The sequence below is a fragment of the Lutjanus erythropterus genome, chromosome 24, assembly GCF_056507025.1.
Source record: "Lutjanus erythropterus isolate fLutEry1 chromosome 24, fLutEry1.hap2, whole genome shotgun sequence".
NCBI classification, from domain to species: domain Eukaryota; kingdom Metazoa; phylum Chordata; class Actinopteri; order Lutjaniformes; family Lutjanidae; genus Lutjanus; species Lutjanus erythropterus.
Genome location: NC_139340.1, coordinates 8050911 through 8075429, shown reverse-complemented (window position 1 = coordinate 8075429; position 24519 = coordinate 8050911). Strand labels below are relative to the sequence as shown.

Sequence of the window (24519 nt, the reverse complement as noted above, 5' to 3'; positions counted from 1 at the left end):
TCATTCCTCTTCATCCTCTTGACTGTGATGGGAGCAGAATGCGCCGCGTTTCCCTGTACCTGTAACTCACTCGGGAAGCCTCATGCGCTGCCACGGTTAATGGAAAACAAATTTACTAATTCATCATCATCATTTTGTAGAAATTGCTCCAGTGCAAGGGATAATTTTTGATCATTCATCATCATTCTGGAGTTGTGAAAGATGAAAATATATGCAAGGTGTGCAGACCAATTTTAGCTTTGCACTGGACTTATAATTGCAAATGAAGCATTCGTCTGCAAGAGAAACACCAGTATTTTAGAGGTACAACTCAAAACTAGTGTCACTTCTCTGATGCCCTAGAAAAAACATGGCTAGTCATTTATTTTGAAATCATTTATTTAGCATTAGGTCATGATTTATTCAGGCAATGTGGTCATAAGACAAAAAAAAAAACTTCTGAAATGTTTCTTTAAAGACAAAAGGGAGTTTTTTGGAGCAGGATGTGAGCATGTAGCGCAGTTTACATGTAATATTCAACACTCCCAGCTGAGCTCAAAGGGAACGCACACTAACTGCGAAAGATGCTATGATTAGCCGCTCGACATGCCTGACAGGGAGGAGTGTTGTTCCTCTCTTGTAGACTCAGAGGGACGAGCGTGACGGTATGAACATGCGCGCAGGTTCCTGCACGAGTACCAAACAGCAGTGGACAAGGGCCGTCAAGTGTTGCACTGAGTGTCATCATCAGAGCCGATCGAGCCCCTTTTATGAGGTGTCATGTTGCAGCAGTCTGCTCTGTTTGCTTCTGCTTTAAAGCCACAGACAGGGGAATAAGTGGACAGAGCGTCCAGGTCTGAAAGACGAAGTGCCTTAAACCTGCATTCTTCCTAATGGCCAGCAGGGGGCGACTCAGTAGTAGTCAGATTGTGTGGAGTCCGATGAGAAAATCACTTCTTTATGCGAGTAAATAGTTTCTTGTATTATTCTTGTATCATCCTTAAAGCATAAGTTTTCAACAGGAAAGCCATTGTTTCAGTGAATTAACCCAACTCTCTCTGTCTCCCCCTGCAGGATGCTTCGAGTGCTGCATCAAGTGTCTGGGCGGGGTGCCCTACGCCTCGCTCGTGGCCACCATCCTCTGCTTCTCAGGCGTGGCCCTGTTCTGCGGTTGCGGCCACGTGGCGCTCACCGGCACCCTGACCATGCTGGAAAACCACTTCTCCAGGGTCGCCAGCGACCACGCCACCCTCGCCATGGTGTAAGTTCTCAGAGTGGTACAGTTGAAATCGAAGACACATGATGGATTGTGGTGTTCTAGTAACCTGCTTCACAGTAAGTTTTCAGAGATATGAGGGAGCATAATGCCCTGATGAATCATTGATGAACTCTTGGCACCATTAATGGTTTGAATAAAAAAGGTTTAACAGTGGATACGCTCCCCCTGCAGTTATTAAATCTGTCGGGAAGAGCCACCCACGTTATCATCCATGATTCAGAATACCCTAAAACTAGTAAACATCTCCTAACTAAAATGAGTGAGCATTTACAAAAGGAGTGCAGATATTCTTTTCAAAGAAAATAATAAAAGGAGGCGTTCAAAGAGTTTTGAAAAAGGTATTTTCTGGTCCATTTCTTTCAACATGGATCTTGATGTCAGACAGAGGACTGATGCCCAATGAGACACTGTTTAAGTTACTGTAAACTGTACTGATAAAAAAAATCTATTAATTTGTTTGTGAGATTTTCGTGTTAAAGCAAAGCTGTCTAATTTTTTTTTTTGAACAGCAGCCACTGTCACTACAAGCAGCAATAATGTGATACTAGTAAATATGTGAAATAAAAATACGTGCCATATTTCTCAAAAGTTAGCCAATATTAGTCATAAGATATTCTGACTAGGGTTAGCTAACATTAGCCATCTTAAATTCAGATTAGACCAAATCATCATCCTGCCTTTTCTGTCTGTGTGTGTGTTCAGGATCCAGATCTTTCAGTACATCATCTACGGTATCGCCTCCTTCTTCTTCGTCTACGCCATCATCCTGCTGGCTGAGGGCTTTTACACCACCAGCGCCATTAAGAAGGAGCTGCAGAGCGACTTCAAGACCACCGTCTGTGGACGCTGCATCACTGCCTTCGTATGTCAGCACACACACACATACACACACACACAAACACACACAGAAGCAGCTGCTGCACATCATCACACCCACTGACCCAGTTATACCAAATTAAAGCCTCTAAATGCAATTTTAATTACTTTGATGTGTATTTTATAATATTATTGCTTAAAATAGTGTTTAAAGGCTCAGGAAAATGAACACAAAACAGTAATTCGTAATGCTTTACAAGCCAGGACAAAGGTCATCATGGAAGTGTTGCAGAGGCACAATCACACACCTCCAGTACACATTTATGGACACACATAAAGCCATATACACAAGCGCACACTCTGAATCCCACTCTAGCCCTTGAGGGCAACTCTGGTACAGTTTGTCCTTTCTAGCCTGATTACTCTAATTGCTGCAGATGTCCAGTAACATTAGCCTTAACATGGACTCTGTGTGTGTGTGTGTGTGTGTGTGTGTGTGTGTGTGTGTGTGTGTGTGTGTGGTGGGTGGAGGTCTTTAAGGAATAATATTAACCCATTTTCCGTAATGCTACACAAGCTAAACTGACAAAATCAAAACTCGTCTCCTCTCCTCAGTTCATGTTCCTGACCTACATCCTCGCTCTGGCCTTCCTCGCCATCTTTGGCTTCACGGCGATACCCGTTTTCCTCTTCTTCAACATGTGGAATACCTGTGCCGCCATGAGGTCTCCTGACGCCAACATCACCTCGCCTGATTCCATCTGTGTGGACGTCAGGCAGTACGGTTAGTTGTCCCACTTACATGCCATCTTATATATAGTTCAAGCTTGTGACATTTGTGCATATTTTACTTTTTCTGTGCACCGTGTTTCCTCAACCTGTCCCATATACCTCAATCAGTTGGGAGAAAATTGCAGTTTTTATTAAGGTTCATACAGTGGAAATATTTCAAGCATAATGTCCCTGTTGATCCAAGGAATCAAGGGCGGTTTCTGAAGCAATGATGCAGTAAAATAGGGTGGATTTTTCCCTGAATATCATTAAGAGTTTCTTATTTTATTCTAATAAATACCACAAACTATTGCTCTGCAGATTGGCAGTGTCATAGCAGTGTTTCTCAGCTTATCCTCGTGCCATCAAGGCCAGCATGTCCTTTATATTTTTGCTCCCGCTCTGTTCCTTCTCACCTGATCTAATTAGGGATGACACATTTTCATTACAGTTTAATTGGATCAGGTGGGCAGGAGCAGAACTTGGAGGACAGGTGGGCCTTGAGAACTGGGTTCAGAAAATCAGTTTACAGTAAAAGCCTCAGTATCTGAACAGGCTTAAACAAAAATGCATCTCCAGGTCTCAATTGTGTCCTTTAAAGTCGTGGAGCGGTACAACCATTTCATGTAATGGAAATAATTTTTAGAGAGGTCTTTATGTAGCTTGAAAGTCAGTGAAGTTGTCAGAAACCCTTATCTGAACCCTTTAGGAGTCCTTCCTGTTAGATTAAACTGTTTAAGGCAGTTGAGTCTAAGTGAGCAGCGCCAGAGCAACAGCTGAATACACAAAACCATTGCCTTCAAGGTTTGCTAATGAAGCTATTTTTAAAATCGGCTGTCAAAACGTAATCACAGCAGAGCGAAAAACACATTCATATGCAACATGTTGCATATCCCCTCGGTATTTTGATTTGCAGCTGAAGTAAAAAGGATCAGACTGCACGCTGTGTTACATGTCTTCAAAGTTTAAGAGAAGTCCTCCTAATCAAGGCAACTGAGCTCAAACATGCCAGCAAGCCTCAGCGAGAAATCTTTTAACTTTGCACATAAAAGAACTGGTGCTTCTGACAGTTTTCACGCATGCAGCCCAGGGTTTACCTCCAGGATAGCAAAATACAGAAAGAGGCCAACATTTTACAAAATATAGCCATTGGCCATCGTAAGATATCAGATCCCAACAAAGCTCGCCAACATTAGCCATCATGAGCTACAGATAATTATTCTCTTAAGTTAAAAAACATCAGCTACCATAGGCTACTGGCCAAATTTCTTTAAAATTATCATTAGCCACCATAATACAAGAAGAAGCAAGGCTACACTGCTGCTACACTATTGCTTGGTGTAAAAAATACTCCGTTATACATTTATATTACAGTATAAAATATATTCAAAAGGCTTTACTCTGCTCTCTAGCTGTCCCTATATGCAGACATCACGTTTATCTTTAGCTCCGGTTTGCTTTAAATGTCATTTTCTATACAGCAAGAGGTCAAAAAATACATTTAGATTATTGAGAACCTGATTGGATCTCTCTGAAAATCCACCTTCCTGCAGTATTACAGCACAGTAACACTCTCCTGTGATTGCATATCTGGTTATCTGTTTGATGGCCTAATGTACAGTATGTGACCCACATTTGAGGGACAGCTGGCCCGCTCGCAAAGTAGGATGAGGATCACATATGCTTCATTGGCAGTCATACTGTACTACACTCTATGAAATATTAACCCCAATTACTGGCAGACATCAAATTATTATCAGCAGTTCAGGAGACAGACACCGATGAGTGAAAGCATTATAATCTTAGAATTATAATATTAATGAAAAGAAGACAAAGTAAAGGAGGAATATTGCCTATAATGAGCTTAAACTCGCCATTTTTCCAGATTTGTTTTTATTGTAAAGAAATAAATCAAAATAATGACCCATATTTTTCCTGTAGGAGAGGCTCAGAGGCCCGGACAGCAGCGGCAGCCCTGTTTCCTTTAATCTTTATCCGAGCCTAATTCATAATGCCTTCAATCATACAGTCTCGGGGGAGGAAAAAGCTTCTTGTCTCAGATGAGAAAGCGGCAGTCCTGTGATGTTTCATCTCTCTGATCCTGCAGGCATTATTCCCTGGAACGCCACACCAGGAAAAGCTTGTGGAGCCACACTGGGAGACATCTGTAACACCAGCGAGGTGAGAGGACGCTGGCCTGACCTTCCCGTTTACATTTCATCTCCCCGTCCTTCGCTAATTTCTCCCTTTTTCACCCGCAGTTCTACCTGTCCTACCACCTCTACATCGTTGCGTTTGCCGGCGCCGGTGCCACCGTCATCGCATTGGTAAGCCGCTCGTGATCCCACTGATAATGTGCTTCTCAAAATATGCACGTTGCCATGGCGTGCTTATCTGTTGCCGTGGCAACCCTGCCTCTCACGTTTGTCAGTATGTCATCCTATGGGTTGAGCTCCAGCCCCTGCAGCCTGCCTCTGCTGCGTGAGCGTGTGTAGACAGGGTCAGTGTTTTACTCCGCTGTGGAGGCGGACTGTTTTTTTTTTTTAATGTCCGGGGAAATGGAGATACTAAAAAAAGATATAAGCACCTCTCCAGATGTTACGCTGGGTCACCTGAAAGCCCTCTCAGCTCTGTGATGTTTCCCAGCTAACTTATTTAGGAGGTACAGATACAGAAGAGGATTTAAGAGGACAAGCATCTGAGCGAAAGAGTGAAAGTTCTGCACTGATTTTTGATGTTGCTCTGGTTGAAGTCTGCTTTTTGCCTTCATAATGCTGTACAATATCAAAAATCACAGTTTTACCAGCATGGCAGTGGAGATGGCAGTGAGTTTCATTTTCAGTCATAATAGAAAGGTCTGAAAACATCTTAAATTTAACTTGGAGAACCTCAGAGGTACCCTGCATTAAATATGCATTGATTGAAATATGCATTTGGTCAGTGCTGAATTCAGCTTAGGTTTTCATCCCAAACAAAGAGTACTAAGGGCACAAAAAGCTCCAAGGCCTTCTCTAAAATCAATTAAAATGCCTTTATTGTTATGTCATGGTCACTTTAGATGCATTTCTGCAGCAAGCCTTCTTCAGTGAGTCAAACAGATCTCATGAAACAAAAGATCCTCTTAAAGACTGGCACCAGGTGATTCCACTGATCGCTAATCAGTGGAATCACCTGGAAGCAGAGTTTGAGTTGAGGTTCACCCTGGAAAAGTGACCAAATGAAATCTATTCAAAAAGTCAGTATCCAGTGTTCATGACTGTTCCAAAATGCAATACACAGAGGAAATGGAGCTGCAAAACATTATAACAAACTGTTAATTGTGGTGACGCAGCTTTAAGAAGTAAATTTGTAGTAAAATCTTTTGCTTCCTTTGAAAAGTTTAAATGGTATTTTAAATGTTGCACACTCTGTGCATGTAATATTGTGTTAATCATGATAGTAAACTGTTTTTGCAGTTAGTTTACAAAAAATCAACACTTCACTGTTTCACACTCACAGAAAATGATGTAATAATACAAGTGGACCTCAATCAAACCGTGACTGTGGAATGAATGTGCCAATTAAACTTTTTTTTAGTATGCACATGGTTTGGACACCACATACTCAAAACCTGCTTAAAATTAATATATATTATGGAACTGGGACACAATGTCTTGTTTGACAATGTCTTGTAAGTACAGTGATTTGTTTTTATGGGATATACTGCATGTATAAACGATGTATTTTAGATATAGTAGTCTATAGGGATGAAAAAAGTCATGACACGATATTTAGCGAGATTTTAAAAAGTGAAGTGGTTCTGCTCTCTGTCTTTAATAAAATAAAAAGTAACATCATGGTAGATATTGTCACAGTCATTTTTTTATTGGGATATCGCAATATTTGATATATAGTTATATCCTCTCTGACACATTATTTCCTTTACTTGAAGTACATGAAGCTCTCCGTTTCTCTTCAGATCCACTACCTGATGATTTTGGCGGCCAACTGGGCCTACCTGAAGAGCGCCGTCTCCACACACGAGTACCAGGACATCAAGACCAAGGACGACCAGGATCTGGAGGCCGAGGCGCGCTCCAAGGAGGGCCAGAACTCCTCCTCCTACTCATAAGGACAAGCGATCCTCTCCCACCACCCGCCATCTCCTCTCCACACCTCAGCCCCCCACCCCGCAAAACACCCAGTGCCCGCCCCTCCCTCTCTGTTAAAAACAAACCACCTCGGTCATGTTTGATAGTCCCCCAACCTCCTGATTCTCCATCCTCTTCCCTTCCACGATGTTGATTCAGAGCCGCGGGCTCACACCCGAGGGGAAGAGGATAGAGGATCAAGAGAGGCGGCAGGCCCAGACGGAGGCAGATGCTTCAGAACGGGAGAGCTCGCCCGCCGGGGTCGAGCTCAGGTACGATACATCAGTTCAGAAGCGTCTCCTCCCCCGTGCTTTTGGGCGGCGGCTCGTGAACGTGGCCCCGGCTGTGATGGCCTCGCGCCCTGAGCCAGCACAGCCTCTCAACACACTCCTAACAGCCTAAAAAAAACATTGTTCACTGTCTGCTTCAGCCACAGGGAAGCCAGGCAGCGACCAACTTCCTCCGTTTTTTGGTGTTTTATATGCATATATATATGAATATGAATATATTGTGCGAATGTGTACGAATGTTGTTGTTTTTTTTAATACTCTCTGAAAAGTATGCCAGGTACTATTATGATCTTTCTTCTTCTTCTTTACGTTTTTGCGCTCATAGGTTTTTTCTCCTTTACTTTCTTCTCCATCTTAGACTTTTTATTGCTAATGCTCGATACGTTGTTGCACTACTACAAAACAAAAAAAAATGAGGGAGAATTAAAATCCCTTAAAAAGACAAAGCACCCCAGCCCCCCCTCTCTTATGGAAATACCTAAACTACTCAAATCATCTGGTATCTCAAGGATTATTGTGCATTTACATGAGCAGAGTTTATTTATCCGCCAAGGTATTAATCGTTAATTTAAGACCAGAGGTGTAGCAAACTTTTTCTGAAGGAATAGTTGTGGGTAGTAGGCTTGCTTGTGGTTTTGTCGAGAGCTAAATGAGAAGATTCAATGCCATTTTCATGTTCACGCAGTAAATATCAAGCTCATGGCAGCGGCTGGTTAGCTTAGGTTAGCTTAACACTGGAAATGAATGAAAAGCGAGGCTGGCTCTGCCCAAAAGTAACAAAATCCACCTACCAACACGTCTAAAATTCAATTATTATCATATTTCTTCTTGTTTGTTTAATCAGTCAAAAAAACTGAAGTGTACAAACAACAAGTTGTGGTTTTTACAGGTAGGATACAGGCCGGACTATTCCTTAGCCAGTGCAGTGACTTCCTAAAGGCTCTGCTAAACAAAATTTCTATATAAAACTACAACTTGTTGCTTTTATACTTTGGTTTTTGTCTGAATTTAGCAACTTGAACTTAATCTAAGCTAACAACAAATTTTGGTTTTATGGGAAGGTAATATGCTAGCTACTTCTTGGCTAGCCCCTAACTGTAACTGTTACCTAAAACCAAAAACTTTTTGTTTGTTTGTTTGTTTGTTTGTTTGTTTTTACATGTTTTATACACTTATTTACAAACAATATATAACTACAGAGCTTGGTAGGCTGACTTTGTTTCTTTTTGGACAAAGCCAGAGCAGCTGTTTCCATGGTTCCAGTTTTTAAACTAATCCAAGCTAACGTTTTCACAATTTTACACTGTAGTTTTGTGCTTCTTCTCAAACAAATCCAGGCTAATTCCCAGTGTTTAAGCTAACCAAAGCTAACTTAAGCTAACCAGCTAACCAACATGAAAGCTGTATCAATCTTCTCTTCTAACTCTCAGCAAAAAAGCAAATAAGTGTATTTCCCACATTGTCAAACTATTCCTTTTAAGACCTTTATGGTTTTTGCTACACTCATCACCAGCGGCAGCAGAAATCAAAGATTAATCCGTCTTGGTCTTTTAACACAAAAAAAGACACACACCTCAGGTATCAAACCAAATCTGATTTTATCCAGTTGTGTTCCTTTCCAAAGCCTCACCATCCAAACTCTATCCCTTAACCGGATTGGTACGCTGTCCTGTGTGAATTATACAGTAAAAACCGGTTCTGTCATTTTCTAAAATTCCTCCTTTTGCGAATGAAGTTCACCTGTAAATAGCTGAATCACCCTAAAAGATCTTGATTTGCACCTCTTCCAAAACGGGGAGAACACAGTCAGTGTTTTGCCATGCTCTTCTATTATTTTTTTCCACAGATATATGTAAATGTACCCTTTGAGATATGTGTTTAGCACTCAAATACTAGTTCTGCATTTGATATAATAATTGTAATGTAACATCTTAAATGATATGTCGTGAGAGGGATACAGTGCAGTCATGATATGATATGATGGATTGAGGTGCTTGTGACGTATACATTTTAAAATGTGACAAAAAAAAAATATGGAAATTGATTTTTAATGTTTTATCAGTTTTAGGCAGCTGGGTTCTTCTTGTGATTCAGTAATAATGATTTTATTGAACTTGTTTGTGCTTATTTTTTTCGATGGCCAGCCAAATGAGTGACTCATCGACAACATGTGAGCTGAGTCACTTTTCCTTTTTTTTTTCTTTTCTTTTTTTCTTTTTAACGTCATGCCTCTCATATGAGCCACAGAGACTGTTTTTGGATGTTTACACTCTGAATAAAACAAGTCAGGAATTTTCATACATTAATTTTATAATCAGATATTCTTTAATAATCATGAACTATATTCTATATTGATCATCACTGGTTAGTTTACCCTAAAAAAAAAAAAAAACACTGAAGAAGACAAATTTTTTGAACTTTGATGAGATGAAGCATGTCAGTATCGTCCATGTGTGCAGCTGTCTATTCTGTATAAAAAAGGACTATATTGCCATGTGTGTTATGTTTGATAAATATACGTGCTTTGCCAGCAGGTTGATGTAAAGGCAAACTTCAATTTCCTATAAGACGATGCGTGTCAGGGTGTTGTTGTTTCCTCGTTATTTGCATGAAGGAGACATGACTGTGTCTTTGCAGTTTTTCAGGTGATGTGTAGTCAATTGTACTGACAACTATGGTAGGCGGTGTTTGCCCCCCTCCTCCACACTTCCCCCCCTTTCCACCCACTCTTTTCTAAAGAAAACTCCATTGTACTTTGATGGCATTGTAGTCCCTGTAGGTGTTTCATTATGGTTTTATTTTTTAAGTTGGAAATAGTTCTATGACTCCTATATAGTGATGATTTTTGTAACCTTCTCTAGTAAAACCGATATTTTTTATTATCGTGACACCGCTGTCGCCTGTCTCGTTCTTGTGTTTGGGTCTCTTTGAATTTTTGTTTTTTGTATTTCAAATATACGGTAACAAACCCATATTTAAAATTAAAGTGAAAATGTACAAGGTATTGCTTTAGACCTGCAAGAACCAATTATTATAGAGTTAAGTATCAGTGAGTATGCAAAATTATGTATATTATTATGTATATAATAAATTATGTGGTGTCGAGTAGTGACAAGTATGCGAGCCTATGCACCATTACAGATACCACATAATATACCTGTATGCCAAATTATTTGAACCTCAGCCAGATTAAACAATCATACCACATCCATTAGAGGTATACAGCTTGTAAAAAGAAGTATATTTTTTAATGCACTGGTATCTGATCAGGACTCGGTATTGGCTTATATGCAAAGTTCTGGTATGGGAATCCATATATGGAAGGAACATCTCTATAAAACATAAAAAATAATGGAAAAATATCCAGCATTATTTCCCAGAGCCCAAGGCTTTTATTTTAGCTGGGGAAAAGCAGCAACAGCAACTTTTTTTTTTACTTTTCTGCTTCAAAAATTAACTTTAAATGATAAGTTGATTCTCAAAATATTTGCAGATGAATTTTCTGTAGACTGATTAATCATCCCAGCTCTAATCACTTGTTACCTACCAAATGCATAAATCAATTTATTCTGTTTTGGAAGGTTTCAAATATTTATTTAACTCAACCAGTTATTGTCTTTCTTCATATTTTAGTTTTGTTGCAAAATTGGCTCTACATGATTTAAATGGTGGCATTAAAAGGCTTGCATTTAACTTGCTGCCCAGATTTTAATTTTTAACCATAGCAAAGACATTAAGTTAGAAAAATCCTACATATTTCTGAGGTTGGAAGTGTTTTGTCTCCTGTAATCAAGAAGTGACTTGCACCAGGTGTTGCTAATTGAATTAATTAGCTGCTGCCTCCTGTGTCAACACACAGCAAACTTTTATACTGTCAAATATAGCAACTCACTTCTTAAGAACCACTGCAAGTTGGTGGAGATTTGGCATCAAAAATCTGACTGTGGTCCTAAAATACTCGCAGTTGCAGACTGGACTGTGAGGAAGTTTAAAGCGATCCTGTGGTTCTCCCACACAGGTGATTTCACTTTCTATCTGCTCTGAACTGAGTGGGCCGTCTGTGTTTGACTGACATCTCCTTTATTCCACTACCAGTTTTGTTGCTCCTTTTATGGGAACAAAACATTTTTATTCGACACAGATTTGGTGAGCTCAGAAAAGCTGTCCAACCTCAACCTGGCCCATAAATAAAAACACCTGTTGTGTTTGCAGGGTGTTTGATCAATATTTAATGCTGGAATTGAACATCTGTGTGTCTCTACAGTGCAGGAATTACATTTGTGAAGCCACAAACAGGGCTTTCAGCTCGCAAACCTTTGGTGTTCTGGCGCCGCCTTGTGGACAAACAGTGTACTGCACCTCAAATGAAAAATAACACCAGTTTTGTTGTTGGCTGCTGTTTTATTTCCAGCGTAAAAAAAAATTATAGAAATCATTTGCCTTAAAAAAGGCAGTGCTAATGAAGATCATACAGGCCACAGTGTTACTGGAGTCATATGAATCATATATTAAACAGTTTTAGATGAAGCACTTCTGGAATAAATATTTAAATACAGGAAAATAGATAACTCCAGCAGGTTCTGGAAACATCATGAGTAGCTTCATTTTCTTTTTTAGAGACACTTGTACTACCAGTTTTCAAATACACACTTTTAAGATCTCTGGCAGAACAGAAAATACAAAAAAAAATTCAAATAAACTATCAAATCTAGTTCATCATGATGTAGATCACGTGAATATCATTCTTTGTCTTTCCAGAGAGACAGTGGCATTGGCTAAATTTAGACTTCCTATCTATAATTTGATTGACTGCATACATTTTTAGGCACTTTCATTTATTCTGCATGTCAGCGGTGTGAGCTACAGGTGGAAAATTAGTATTTTGTGGTTCTATACCTATAATAATTGCAATAATATCGGTTTTATTTAAAACAAAAATTATATTAAAAACATTTAACAGCACTTACAACCTTGATAACTTGTAGATTTAGTCATTTTCTAATAGTAGTTTGTTTAAGGAAAGATGTGAAAATTATTCTGGGGGCTCCAATCCTGTGTTTCATTTTTTGGGTGAGTGGATTACTGGGCAGTTTATTTACCAAATCACAATATTTTTTGCTGCACAGCTTGTTGTACTTTCTGTTGATTCGTTTATCCGCTTCTTGAGGCAGAATATAATCTCAGCACTTCTCTTTTTGTGAGCTAAAACTGAAGCTGCAGCTGCACAAGTGATGTCAAAACCGTAGTTTAACCGTTGGCAGTTTAAAATGGTTTGTCTTTAGAGAACTGTTGACTACTGCAGAGTGCAGCAGCTGCAGCAACAAAACTTTTTGAATTTTTACATTTTTGAATGTTTAAAGGGACAGTTTACCCCAAATTCCCCTGGTCTGTAGTGCTATTTATCCATCTATATGTTTTTTTTAGTGCTTTGAGCACCACAAGCTCACTCACACCAAAAAAATGTAGATGGATGGATTGATTTTGGGGTGAACTGCCCCATTAGACAAAAATTCTTACATATTGCACCATTAAATTTCAGGTATCAGCTAGTTGTACACCTCTGATACAATTCAGGTTAATCACTGACCACAAATAACTATAAAACCTAGAAAGACATACTGAATCAGAAATGTATTTTTATTAATGTTTTGTATAAATTAATAATCATACAAATACAGTCTGAATCAGATTTGGGAGTGGTGTGTGGAGAGTTTTGTGTCACTTGTGTGGTTAAAATAGTATTAAAATCATCCGTTTTGGTCAAAACAATATCAAAACTTGCTTACAAATGCAGATCCTGGTGAAAAGTTTATACGAGGGTGTCACATGCGGTAGTGACTGAACAAACGCCACTTCCTCTTTCTTGAACCGCACTCAGAGTCTGTGGCAGCGTCACAAACATCACATGATTTGCTGATGGGAGTCACGGCTCAGCAGCAGGCGGGGTCAGGCTGGCTCTTCTTCTGCAGGTCCACTGTGTTGGTGTGGATCAGCTGATCGGTTCTGTCGTCCAACGCAAGAATGCGACGCACCGCTTCCTCAAAGGCCGATGCCACGTTTGTAGACTCCTTGGCGCTTGTTTCAAAGTACGGGTGGCCGCCGTTCTCGCGGCACCACTTCCGCACGTCCTCCCCGGACACCTGCCGCTCGGGCACGTCCAGTTTGTTGCCGAGCACCACAAAGGGGAAGTTGTCGGGGTCCTTCACGTCGGCGTAATAAGTGAACTCCTTCTTCCAGTTGGACAGGTTGTGGAAGCTCTGCCCATCATCCACGCTGAACGTGAGCAGGCAGCAGTCAGAGCCACGGTAGAACGGCGTGCGCAGGCTGCGGAAGCGCTCCTGACCCGCCGTGTCCCAGATCTGCAGGGTGACGTGGTGGCCGTCGACCTCCAGCTCCTTGTTGAGGAACTCCACGCCGATGGTGTGGAAGAGGTGCGAGTCGAACTTGTTGGTGACGTAGCGGTTCATGAGCGATGACTTGCCGACGCCGCCGTCACCCAGAAGGATCACTTTCAGGAGAGCGGACTTGGACATCATGGCTGCAGCGAGCCGCGTCAGAGGTCTGAGGTTTGGAGACAGCAACAAAGGAGGGCGTGGATTTATCTGAGGAGCAAAAAGACATCGATTGAGAAAACAAAAGAGCACATTGTACAGGAGCTGTGTCCAGATTACCTGCATGTTCTGTTTCGGATCTAGTGCTTAACGCTACGGCGTGTTTTGTTTCCCAGGACAGCAAAGTCATGACCCGCCCTACTCTGATTCTGATTGGGTAGAACCCATTGCCTTCATTGATTTGGGTAGTTTGGATTGGTTAGGTTTAGGCATGAGGACTGAGGTTAACGGCGTCCTCCTCGGCTGAGCTGTAATTTCTCGCCCATGAGTAGCTGCACGCTTCCTTCTGCTCAGTGTTACGGTTGTTGGGTGCAGTTTGGCAGAAAGATGATGTTTCCAAAATGAAACGGCTTACAAAACAAGGTCTGTGGATTATTTTGTGTAATGGGGTCATGACATCTGGAAGGAGAAATTGATGTTGAGTTTTTCAATCTGAGCAGCACAAGCCGCAGGCCATGCAAGTTCCAAGAGAACGCAGACGTCGCTCTGGCTGATACATCCAAAACTCTGCAACTCACACCAAAACATGTCCCTTAAAGTTAACTTGCTTCTTAAAATTGATGAAAGCTGATCCTAATTAGTTTTAATAAAGAATTTCAATAAAAAGTTTTCACAGCACATCTGATTCAATAATGAACTTTCTGACTGGGTTCATTTTCTAGAGACAAAGGACTGTTATAGTGAATTTTGTTTGCATATTAATACTGTATGTACTTGACCCACATTTTTGAAATGATAAGGTTCGTTATCAGACAAAATGAAAATACAGCCTACCAGCGTGACAGTAAGACAGAAAAACAACTTGGCCTGAGTCATTTAGTGTGCAGATATTCCTCCATCTTGTTCAGGAATTACTTTATTGATTTTTCACCCTTGGCCTCACAGATAAGTTTGATAAGAACAAACTTTCATCTTCTCCTCACACACCTGTGACTCTGACCGTTTGGGACAGGCAGTGTGGCGAGCTGATTAAAAGTCAGTGGACGAGTTAATCCTATTAAAACCGCCACAACCCACTCATTATTACACTTTGCAGCAAATGAACTTCCTACACCGCCGCGTATAATATGTTGTGCATGAAACGATCCGTGCTGTACATCACGTGGACGCTGATCACAGGACCAGTCAGTGATGCAACTCAACATGGTTTACAACAGAACGAAGATTTCAAAAACAATATCTCACCGTTCTCTCAGCACTCGGACGTCATTTTGTCAACAATCTGTAGGAGAGAGAGAGACATTATTTAACTTCAGTGGCTGAAGGACTTCACCCACTCGCAGGCTCAGCTGCTAAAGAAAAGTGAGGATTTAAGTGCTAATGTGATCACGTACCGCTCACTCGCATACTTAGCATACCAGTTTAAGCTAACTGGCCGTCAAGCTTCCCACATACCAGAGCAAATCTGTGAGATGAAAGTGGGAAGTCTCATCAAGAGCAGATTTAAACTGGAGACAAGGAGGAGCTCTGAACAAGATCAGCTTGTCCATCACAGTTAAAACGAAATACTCCACCAAAAAATCTATCTGTCGACGATAAAATACTCTTCCTCCTTTTTGCAGTGGACAGCAGCTTCAGTTAGTTACAATGAATTCCAATGATGACCCATAATCATATCTCCCCCAGTGATATGACTGTTCATTAACACTCCAATGCTCATAGATTCACAAGCCTGCAGGCGGTGAGCATATAATCCTTGAAAGATAGATTCTTAGTAGAACAGGCCTTCAAACTAGGTCTGAACGAGATGCAAAAAAAAGATGACATGGCAATAATTTTGACAGTTATTGCATGGATGAGTCATGGTTTTAGTGGAATGGTAATTTTTGCATTCCATTTTCACTGGAAATGACCTGATTTCTACTGGGCCAAACCAACACGCTCCCTTACTTCTGGAAAATATGAGTTTTATGCATCTCTGCAGCACCAAGATGCTCCATTTAAAATGGCATGTTGTGACACAATTTTCCTTTAAAAAGAAAATTGCAGCTCCTGTGATTTGGATGTTGCATTTGACCATCAATAATGTTTCGATTAATTGTTCAGCCCTACTTTAAAACTATTGCGCTTGTTTGTTTTTTCAAATTAATCTCCTAATTTTATTTTTAAAAAGTCAAACTCGTTTCCAGCCCTGCAGAACCAGAGCTACAACAATCACTGAAGAAAATTTCAATAAATAACTGAAATAAATTGAATAATAAACGCCTGGAAATAAGATTAAACACTATGACTGCAGGTTTAATCATCATTCATGATCATTCAATAGTCTGATCCAAATTGGATTACCTGAGTGACATAAGTATATAACAGGAGTCATTTTTTTTTATTTAGAAAGCTCAGGGGGTTTTACAATCTGTACAACTACACTGATAACTGCTGTCACTGTTCATTCAGTCTACAGCCAATTAGGATTAAATTGGCCAAATCCACAGCTTGTTAGGAAAAGTTAGGCTACTTTGCAGAGTTTAAATAGATGAATGAATGAATGAAATGAGGAGTTGACCTATGACGCTCATGTGAACTAGCAGGAAGATGCATTTAAAGACCAAAGGACCCAAATTGAATAAATGATGTCTTTGTCCTGGGACCTTTAATCATGCTGATCCTGTCATATCTTCTAGATAAATATTAACATTTTTTTAAACAGCAGCAGTGCAGTAGAGGCACGAATGAATAGTCACACACAGTCACACACACACAAGTCATGTGCCTAATTCAGCAGAATGCTGCTATTTAAAGAGGAGGCTGCTTTGGTTTTTTTCCAATACAGTAATGCATATTTCATCCAAACAACCAAACACATGATCTAAGTTAATCTTATTGAATATAATATTTTAATTATGTTTTCCCCAAATTTAGATTAAGGGCCAATCAGCAGTGTGAGCCAGTAACTCACTTCCTATCAATAAATGAGATTTATAGCACCAACAACACGATAATAGCAGTTGTCAGGTGTTAAAGCAGTCAAAACAGCAGTTTCCAGTTCAGAATTAACTTTACAAACTTTCGGCTGCAAGTAAAGTCACAGCAAGTGTTAATGTCTTTACAATTTATTCGTCTTTATCAACACTTCGTTGTTGTTTGCCACTTTTATTTAAAATATTATGATGTAGGTAAGACCATGACATGATGGTAACACACAACAACATAGAAAATACAAACAGACGTGAGTCGCCTGAATCGAATTGCCTCGATGGGATCCCCAGACCTATATGAAATCTCACGATAGTGATAAATCTAACCCAAATTGCCAATTTCCCTGACTCCAATCAAGTATTTCTTTTATCCCTAAACCTAAGCAAATCATAACTACAGCGTTGCTACGTTATAAACCACTATTAATACGTGCTGAGTGCACAATAATGAGACAAAAGGCGAAAACTCGCGAGAGTTTTGCAAATCTAAGGTTCCATTCAGACACAACCGTTCGCCTAACTGATTTTTTTTGCTAAAATACGTGTTTACCACTGCAAAACTAGCATGCACCGTCATTAACCTGGCTGAATACTGAATTCTGCTTACTTGTGTCTAGTCGCCGTCAATATTTGAGGGAAATCAGGTACAGAAGCAAAGCTGCTTAAGGTGTGTCCGATTATGGGAAGCTTTACCATAAACTTTACTGTCGCTGTCCGATAATGGAAGCTAGTTCCTTAACTGTAGCCGTCCGATAAAGGGCGCACTACAAGCTCTTACACTTACGGCTTTACTGAGCGATTAAAACAACAGAAAATGCGAGATTTTGCCGCTGAAATTGAGGGATTGCCATCTCAGTAACTGTACCTGTCGGTGTGGCGTTCACGGCCCAGCTGCTGCGGTTAAATTCGTCTCCTGCATCCTGACAGGGAGCTGCTGTCAGCCGGTGACATGGCGCTCCAGTGTCCCCGCTGCTCTCTGGCCCCAGAGCCGCTGATGACGCTCATATGACCCGAGAGTGTCACGCCTCCTCTCATCATGCGCTCTCCTGGATAAATGTCAGTGCAATCACGTTTGGTTTTACTTTACATCTTTAGGGGAAACAGTCTCTTTATCTCCTTATCGTACATTGAAGACCAAGCACAGTTTTTTTTTCTTAACATGGAAAATACTTGGCACAATTTAGTAGGGTCACTGGGTTACATCAGTAGTCCTTTGAGAAAAAAAAAGTCAAAATTATGAGGTAAAATATCTTAATGGTGAAATAAAAAGTCGACATTATGAGCTAAAAAGACATAAATTAGTTAAAATGTCATAATTATAAGAAAAAATGTCAAAATGTAGAAATTATGAGATAAAATATAACTGATGATGAAGTCAAAATTATAAGATAATCATAATTATGAGATAAATTTTAATTATGAGATTAAAAATAATGATTATAGAAAGTTGGGATATAAAAAGTAATAATTATGAGATAAAAATGTCAAGACTATTAGATAAAGTCATAATAAAAATAAAAATAATTATTTTAATTTTAATAATTAGGATAAAAAAGTCCTAATAATAATTAATATATAATTTAATATCATTAGTCTTAATAACCATTTTGGCTTGTTATCTAAAAAATGTTTTCTTCTACTGGTGGAAAAGTTTGGTTCCCTCCAAAGTGTTCCTATAGAAATATAAGGGGTCATTCACAAGATGGCTTAAGTTACAAAAAAAAAGGAAAACATACTACTTCTATAAAGCTATGTTGATTCTCTTCAAACACTTCTCAATGTTTACAGGATACTTGAACCATTTCAGGCTCTCAAGTTGACACAAATATGTTTTAAAGGGGTCAAAAACAGGACAAATCACTTGGCTAAAGGGCCTTAGAAATATAACCGAGTGTATATTGTTGTATCCAGTGTGCACAGTCAGCAAAAATTATCAGATTTAATGCATTTCTGCAGGTTTGCATGCCTCTTACAGTTAAGATTTACTGAAAGAGCCTGAACCAACTCCAGCTTCTCACCTCTGCCTGCACTGTGTTTGTCTGTCTGTATCTGTGCAGGGGAGAGAAAATATAAATGGCCGCAGAGCATTGATTTGACATGCCACCGTGACTGAAAGGTAAGATAAGATAGGGAGCATCTGAGAGGAGACACAACACAGAGAACAGCCTCAGTGCTGAGACACCAAACAGCCACACTCCTACTGTATCTGACTGACAAGATACTGCAGCTCCGTATCTGACAACAACCATGACAGCAGGGACTTTGGTTACAGGGGATTTTATCTGTGCACCTCCTCTGTTTGGACCATTTTAAACCCACTGAGCTTCCTGCAAAGAACTGAACTGCTGTATTGAAAGAGGAAATGTTGTCAGAAAACAAACAAAGCAAATAGCAGGAACACACACGTGGGAAAAACAGAAATAAAGAATGAAATAAGTTGAGACAAAAGCTTTAATCTGGTCCTGTTTTTCAATGACATGCATGTTTCAGTTCAGAAAGTGAAAGCTTTTATAAAAATGAGACATCCAGTCATATTAAAGGGATAGTTCAGATTTTTTGAAGTGGGGTTGTATGAGGTACATTGTCTCTGTAGATAGCAGCAGACAGTTTGGAGAAGCAGCAGGAATACAGGTGTAGGAAGCTACACATTGAACTGCTATGGACAAAATGTATTTTTGTCACTTAAAAATCTAGAACAGTTTGTGTATGCTATATTTAGATTATTTTTCAGTGCTTTGGTTTGCTGTCAGACAGCCTTTTCTGACAGGAAACTACAGTTACATGAGCCAAATGTCGCTCCCTCTAAGCCAACCAAACCCCATTGGCAAAATTAGTAATTTTACCTCACTAAACACAGGAGTTGCTGGACTACAGCTGCCTTGATTTGTTAGTTTAGTTATGTTATTGTTTTACAAAGTTAGTTTGAATGCACCAAAGTCACACAATAAGACAATTAAATAACAGATTGAGGTAGTGGATAGTAGACCAACAACTCCCATGTTCTGTGAGATAAAATTATTGATTTTGTCTATGGAGTTTGGTTGGTTTGGTTTTCCCACTGGAAAAGGCTGCCTGATGCCAAGGTGAAGTGATTTAAACAGTTTTCTGCGACTATTTGGCCTGCACAGTAAAGGCCCGTCAATGTGACGTCACAATGATGTGTAAATGAATCACTGTGCCACGTCGACTGAGTGAGGGACCATGGGATATCCACGCCTGAGGCTGCTCGGGAGGGCAGATTACTGACTCACATGCTCACCGTTCTCTAAGGTCACATGTTTCATCCACTGCTGCTCGTTTGCTCCAGATGAATGGGATATTGTAGCTGGCTAAGGGCATTTTTCTTCCTCTTCTTCTTTTTTCTTTAGGAATTTAAGCATTCATACCTAGTATGACTTACAATAAGTGCAGCAGAATACACTAATTATTCATTAGTGAGGGCAAAGGTGAATACCGCAGTGGTTTTATATAATTCCTCTAACTAGAAGATGTTAATGTAAGGAAGAGGAGCCATTAAAAGCAGTTAAATAAGCTCCTGTAAGTGCAGATAAACTAGAAGAAACAGGAAATGATTCGGTGGGATGACGATGATGAGAGCTGCTTCTGGAGAAGTTGTGGTTTCAGTCTGAAGCTGCAATAAGAAGTGACTCAGCTTTTCAGCCTTTAGAGTAAAGGTAATCAACACTCTGGGCTTTTAATCGGGGATTTACTGGTGAATTCACTTTAAAATGCCAAATACTGCCATGTAAAATAAATGATAGATCCTCCAAATGTCCTGTTTAAACCACAAGTATGAGCTCCATCCTGCAGAAGTGCTCTGTCCTTTGTTTCCACTCTGCATTCCTCTAACCAGTCCTCCCGTTTCACTGTGAAAGAAAATCCTTGATGCATTTATTAAACAGGATGCAGGGAAAATCTTTTGTTTTTCGGTTTGGCTTTAAAAAAACACATATAAGCACTTTTGGGTTGCATCTTTTAATGAAACGAGGAAAGCAACCACAAACCTCTTTGACAAACTTCTTGTACAACTTGTTGTGAAAGCTTAGGAAAGTTTTGTAATCCACACAAAATCATGAAATCTTGTGACTGAGGTGAAAGCAGGAAAACCACTAAAGTGAGGACTGTTTCACAGGTTTCACAAGATACTCACAGGTCAACTGTACATTATGTATGCCTGAAAAATTTATTATCAGAATTGTCGCTGACTAACCAATTAATCGACGAATTGTTTCAGCTACAGACAACATGAATATGTAAACTTGGGCACCATTCATTCATTTGATAGTTTCGATTTAGAGGCAGACCCAGCCGCTGTGGTACCACTGCTGCCCACACCCGCTGCAGGTCACAAAAGTCATGGCGTCCTCGTCAGGGCCGCCTCGCCTCACCCACGCGGGCAAGAATAGGGCCCCCCTGGACACCTGCGTCACCCTACAGTCCGACCCCCCGCACCTTTTGCAGCGGATCTTGTGTGTCGGCGTCCCTTCGATCCCTTGCGGCAGCTGCCTCTCGCTCACACCGCGGGAGGAGTACTCCTCCCTCAGCTGCCGGAGCTCAGCGCTCGCCATCTCCTCCACGGACATCTGAGCGAAGGCTTCGGGTGACAGCGAGCCGCTCAGGAGGCCCTGCTGAAGATGTTTGTTCTTAGGATTCCTCAGGTTGGCGACCTTGCTCCTCATGCAGGCTTTGTATTTGAGCTGGCTGGATTTGTGGAGCTCGTGGACATGCTGCTCGATGTCTCTGGCGAGCTCTGCGGCCTTGTCTTGATCTGGAGGTTCGGGGCAGAGGGCGGCGAGGAGGAGCTCAACACATTTGGATCTTACAGATGAGAAATTACAGGGTGCAGATGAGCTCTCTGCAGTGAGAGAAACAGTCTGAATGGCATCTTTTGCTTCTTGTTTTGCACACTTCACTCTCTCCTCTGCACCAGAGTGGGAATCCCCTCCATCCCCGGCCTCATCGACCCTGCAGGAGAGCTCAGGATCCTGGCTGTCCTCTGTGGGTTTCACACCTCGCCGTGTCTCTTTACTGTACTGCCTCTTCCACTTCGACAACAAGCTCTTTGCTGCTTTCTTCACGCTGTCATCAGAGCAGGTTTTCAGCAGCCTGTACAGAACTTTGACAATGTCAGTCGTCTCCAGCTGGTCTGCTGTGATCTGCAGCTTATCGAGGTCACCGAGGAGGGTCAACATGTTCCCATAGCTCCTGTCTGCAGTGGATCGCTCTATCTGCAGAGCACAGCGGACGATTTCTTTTGTATCCATGGTGGCTGCAGACAGAGATGTAAGGCACTGAAATTTACCAAAGAAATATCTGTAACCTAAAGGAATATTTCTGATTTTTTAGAGTGGGGTTGTATCACGTAGTCAGTGTACCTACAGCAGATGCTGGTCAACATGTACCCCAGTTTGGAGAGGAAGAGAGGAGTAGTGGTGGTGGAAGCTAAACAATGTGCCGCTGCAGACAGGTTCAGCAACAAAACATATTATAGCCACTTAAAAAATCTATATTACTTAAAGTGTACACTATATTTAGAATATTTTTACTGATTTACCTTGCAGAGGATAGAATTTCACAGCAGGAAACCACCATAACATAAGCCAAATGACTGATTTTGCAAAAGGAGTCTGGTGGCTTTGGAGAGAGAACTATTAGGTAGAGCTGGGCGATATGGTTTATAAATAATGTCCATATTTTAGTGCTATTCCATGATATATATATCTTAATAAACACAGTTTTCTATAATAACCTATGGTTAATTCTAATATAGATGATGCATTGCTGTAGATTAAAATACACAACAGCATATAAAGTACTTAGGGCTAGGACACCTGTACTTTTAGAAAATATTAACACAATGAGATTTTTGATAAAAAATCGTCAGTAATGTAGATATAATGACTCATTGGGTAAAGGCAAATAATAAAACCGTCTTGTAAGTCCAGAAAATTACATAATTTTACTGTAAGGCAACCTTAGGAAAAGACAGCACTAATGCCATGTCATAATATCACCAAAATCTAACATGATATCTTGTCTCATATCACAATATTAATATAATATCGCCCTAATATTTAGCTTATAATAACGTTGGTTTCCCATCTGAAAAGGTAAAGTAGTGAAAATATTCTAAATAAAGAGTACACTTCAGCTGATGCTGATTTTTATTCTAGGTGGCTGAAATACATTAGGCTGCTGGTCCTGTCCACAGCAGTTCACTGTCCAGATTCAAACACCAGTACAGAGCTCTCTTTTCTCAAGGGCTCAGCACTTGTACATCTCTCTGCTTCTCCAAACTGGAGGTGTGCTGACTGCCATCTACTTCAGGTAATACACTGAGTAAGGATAAGTACCTTATACAACCCCACTTCAAAAATTCTGAACTGTTCCTTTAAATACTAAAATAACACCCAACTAGCTGATCTTTAACAGAAGTACCAATAAAGATCTGTAACTTAATGCACAAGCCCTTGATAGTTATTGTTTTGTCTGTGTTTTCCTGATGTGCTACTTAGCAGTATGCAACATTAAAATAGAATTAAATATTAATTTCTGTATTTTTGTGTTGGTTTACCTGAAATCCTTCATGGTTTGCAGCGACTTCACACAAGCAGTCCTCCTGAAAACGACTACAAGGGAGCAGCCATGTTGGATCTGTCTGCAAAAACAGGAAGTTACCTGAACTCACCTCTAGATGGTGCTGCAGCCTCATAGAAAGAGAGTGAGCATGAAGAGTTTAGGTGAGTTTTCCTTAAGTTTTATATGAAGGAAGAAGCTCAGCACAATTGTTTTTATTATAGTTTTGCTTTTTCACAATTATTTTGATCATTTTATGAAGATTTTGTCTAAAATGTACTGCATTTGGGTTTTCAGGTTGTTCCCAAATCAGATACCAGACTGGATTCCTGTTTATTTTCACAACTCTTTTCTCTACACTGCAACAAAGCTGGATTAACATCTGCGCCAAAGCACAGAAAGTGCTGAGCATGTAACCCACTATCCTAGGGCTTAAAGTATTCAATAAATATATAATTTCAGCAATGTTCTTTGGATTAATGTGTGTGTTTATGGCTACACTTTACTTTGCAAGACTTGCATGAGCTGTATGTTTGTGTCAGTGTGCGGGAAAATGCAGTCATTGTGCACAAACAGCCCAACAGCCTCCAGACAAAGATCATAAGTGGAACGTATCTCACAACAAGATGAGGCAAACCGTCTCAGCTGTTGCACAATCACATGTTATTGGAGAAGAAGATGAAAGAGTGTTTAAGGATAATTCATGGTTGTGGAGCTCAGACAAGAAATGCTTCCGTGCATCAAAACCACTACAGTGGACAGACTAATTTGCAAGTAGCTGTTAGCCAATGAGATAGTTTGACATAATCACACACTCGAGAGTGACGTATGGATGAAAATATAGAAACTGTGGGTGGTTGAGAAGTTACACATGTACTTGTTTAACACTATTTGAATGGGGACAAAGTAATTCACTGAACATGGCAGCAAAAACTGAGTGCAACTGACCTTCTTCAATCCTGCTCCAAAGCCCTAATTTGTCATAATTTGATCCTGTCTTTTATGAGGCTTATACATCTTGCAAGGAAAGACTGAATTTAAAGGTGCAGTAGGCAATATTATTTAATTATAGTTTTGTTTGAAATAACTCATTCTGACTATTGCATGTCACTAGCCATGTTTAATTGAATGTTTTTTTAAGAAATAAGGATG

At 40.2% G+C, this 24519-nt stretch overlaps 3 protein-coding genes across 4 annotated transcripts in view; 1 reads left to right on the top strand and 2 right to left on the bottom strand.

Annotated features, from left to right (window-relative positions):
- Nucleotides 1-7734, top strand: part of LOC146304641 (neuronal membrane glycoprotein M6-b-like) — a 40708-nt gene extending 32974 nt beyond the window's left edge. For both annotated transcript variants that reach the window (XM_084713854.1, XM_084713853.1), the window contains exons 2-7: nt 1054-1240; nt 1961-2120; nt 2690-2858; nt 4953-5026; nt 5107-5172; nt 6804-7734. In XM_084713854.1, coding sequence (XP_084569980.1) covers nt 1054-1240; nt 1961-2120; nt 2690-2858; nt 4953-5026; nt 5107-5172; nt 6804-6956 — 809 coding nt within the window. In that variant the 3' untranslated portion in view covers nt 6957-7734. The remainder of the gene's footprint in view (nt 1-1053; nt 1241-1960; nt 2121-2689; nt 2859-4952; nt 5027-5106; nt 5173-6803) is intronic.
- A 5459-nt stretch (nt 7735-13193) lies between these two features.
- Nucleotides 13194-17808, bottom strand: LOC146304640 (ras-related protein Rab-9A-like). The gene is made up of 3 exons (XM_084713739.1): nt 17657-17808; nt 15062-15098; nt 13194-13867 (listed from the first exon to the last, which is right to left on the bottom strand). Exon 3 carries the CDS (start codon nt 13799-13801, stop codon nt 13196-13198), a length of 606 nt encoding a protein of 201 aa, XP_084569865.1. The 5' UTR covers nt 13802-13867; nt 15062-15098; nt 17657-17808; the 3' UTR covers nt 13194-13195.
- A 3190-nt stretch (nt 17809-20998) lies between these two features.
- On the bottom strand, nt 20999-23643 carry tceanc (transcription elongation factor A N-terminal and central domain containing). Its single transcript, XM_084713711.1, has 2 exons — nt 23366-23643; nt 20999-22060 (listed from the first exon to the last, which is right to left on the bottom strand). The coding sequence occupies exon 2, from the start codon at nt 22053-22055 to the stop codon at nt 21084-21086; it is 972 nt and encodes a 323-aa protein (XP_084569837.1). The 5' UTR covers nt 22056-22060; nt 23366-23643; the 3' UTR covers nt 20999-21083.
- Between the last annotated feature and the right edge of the window lie 876 nt (nt 23644-24519).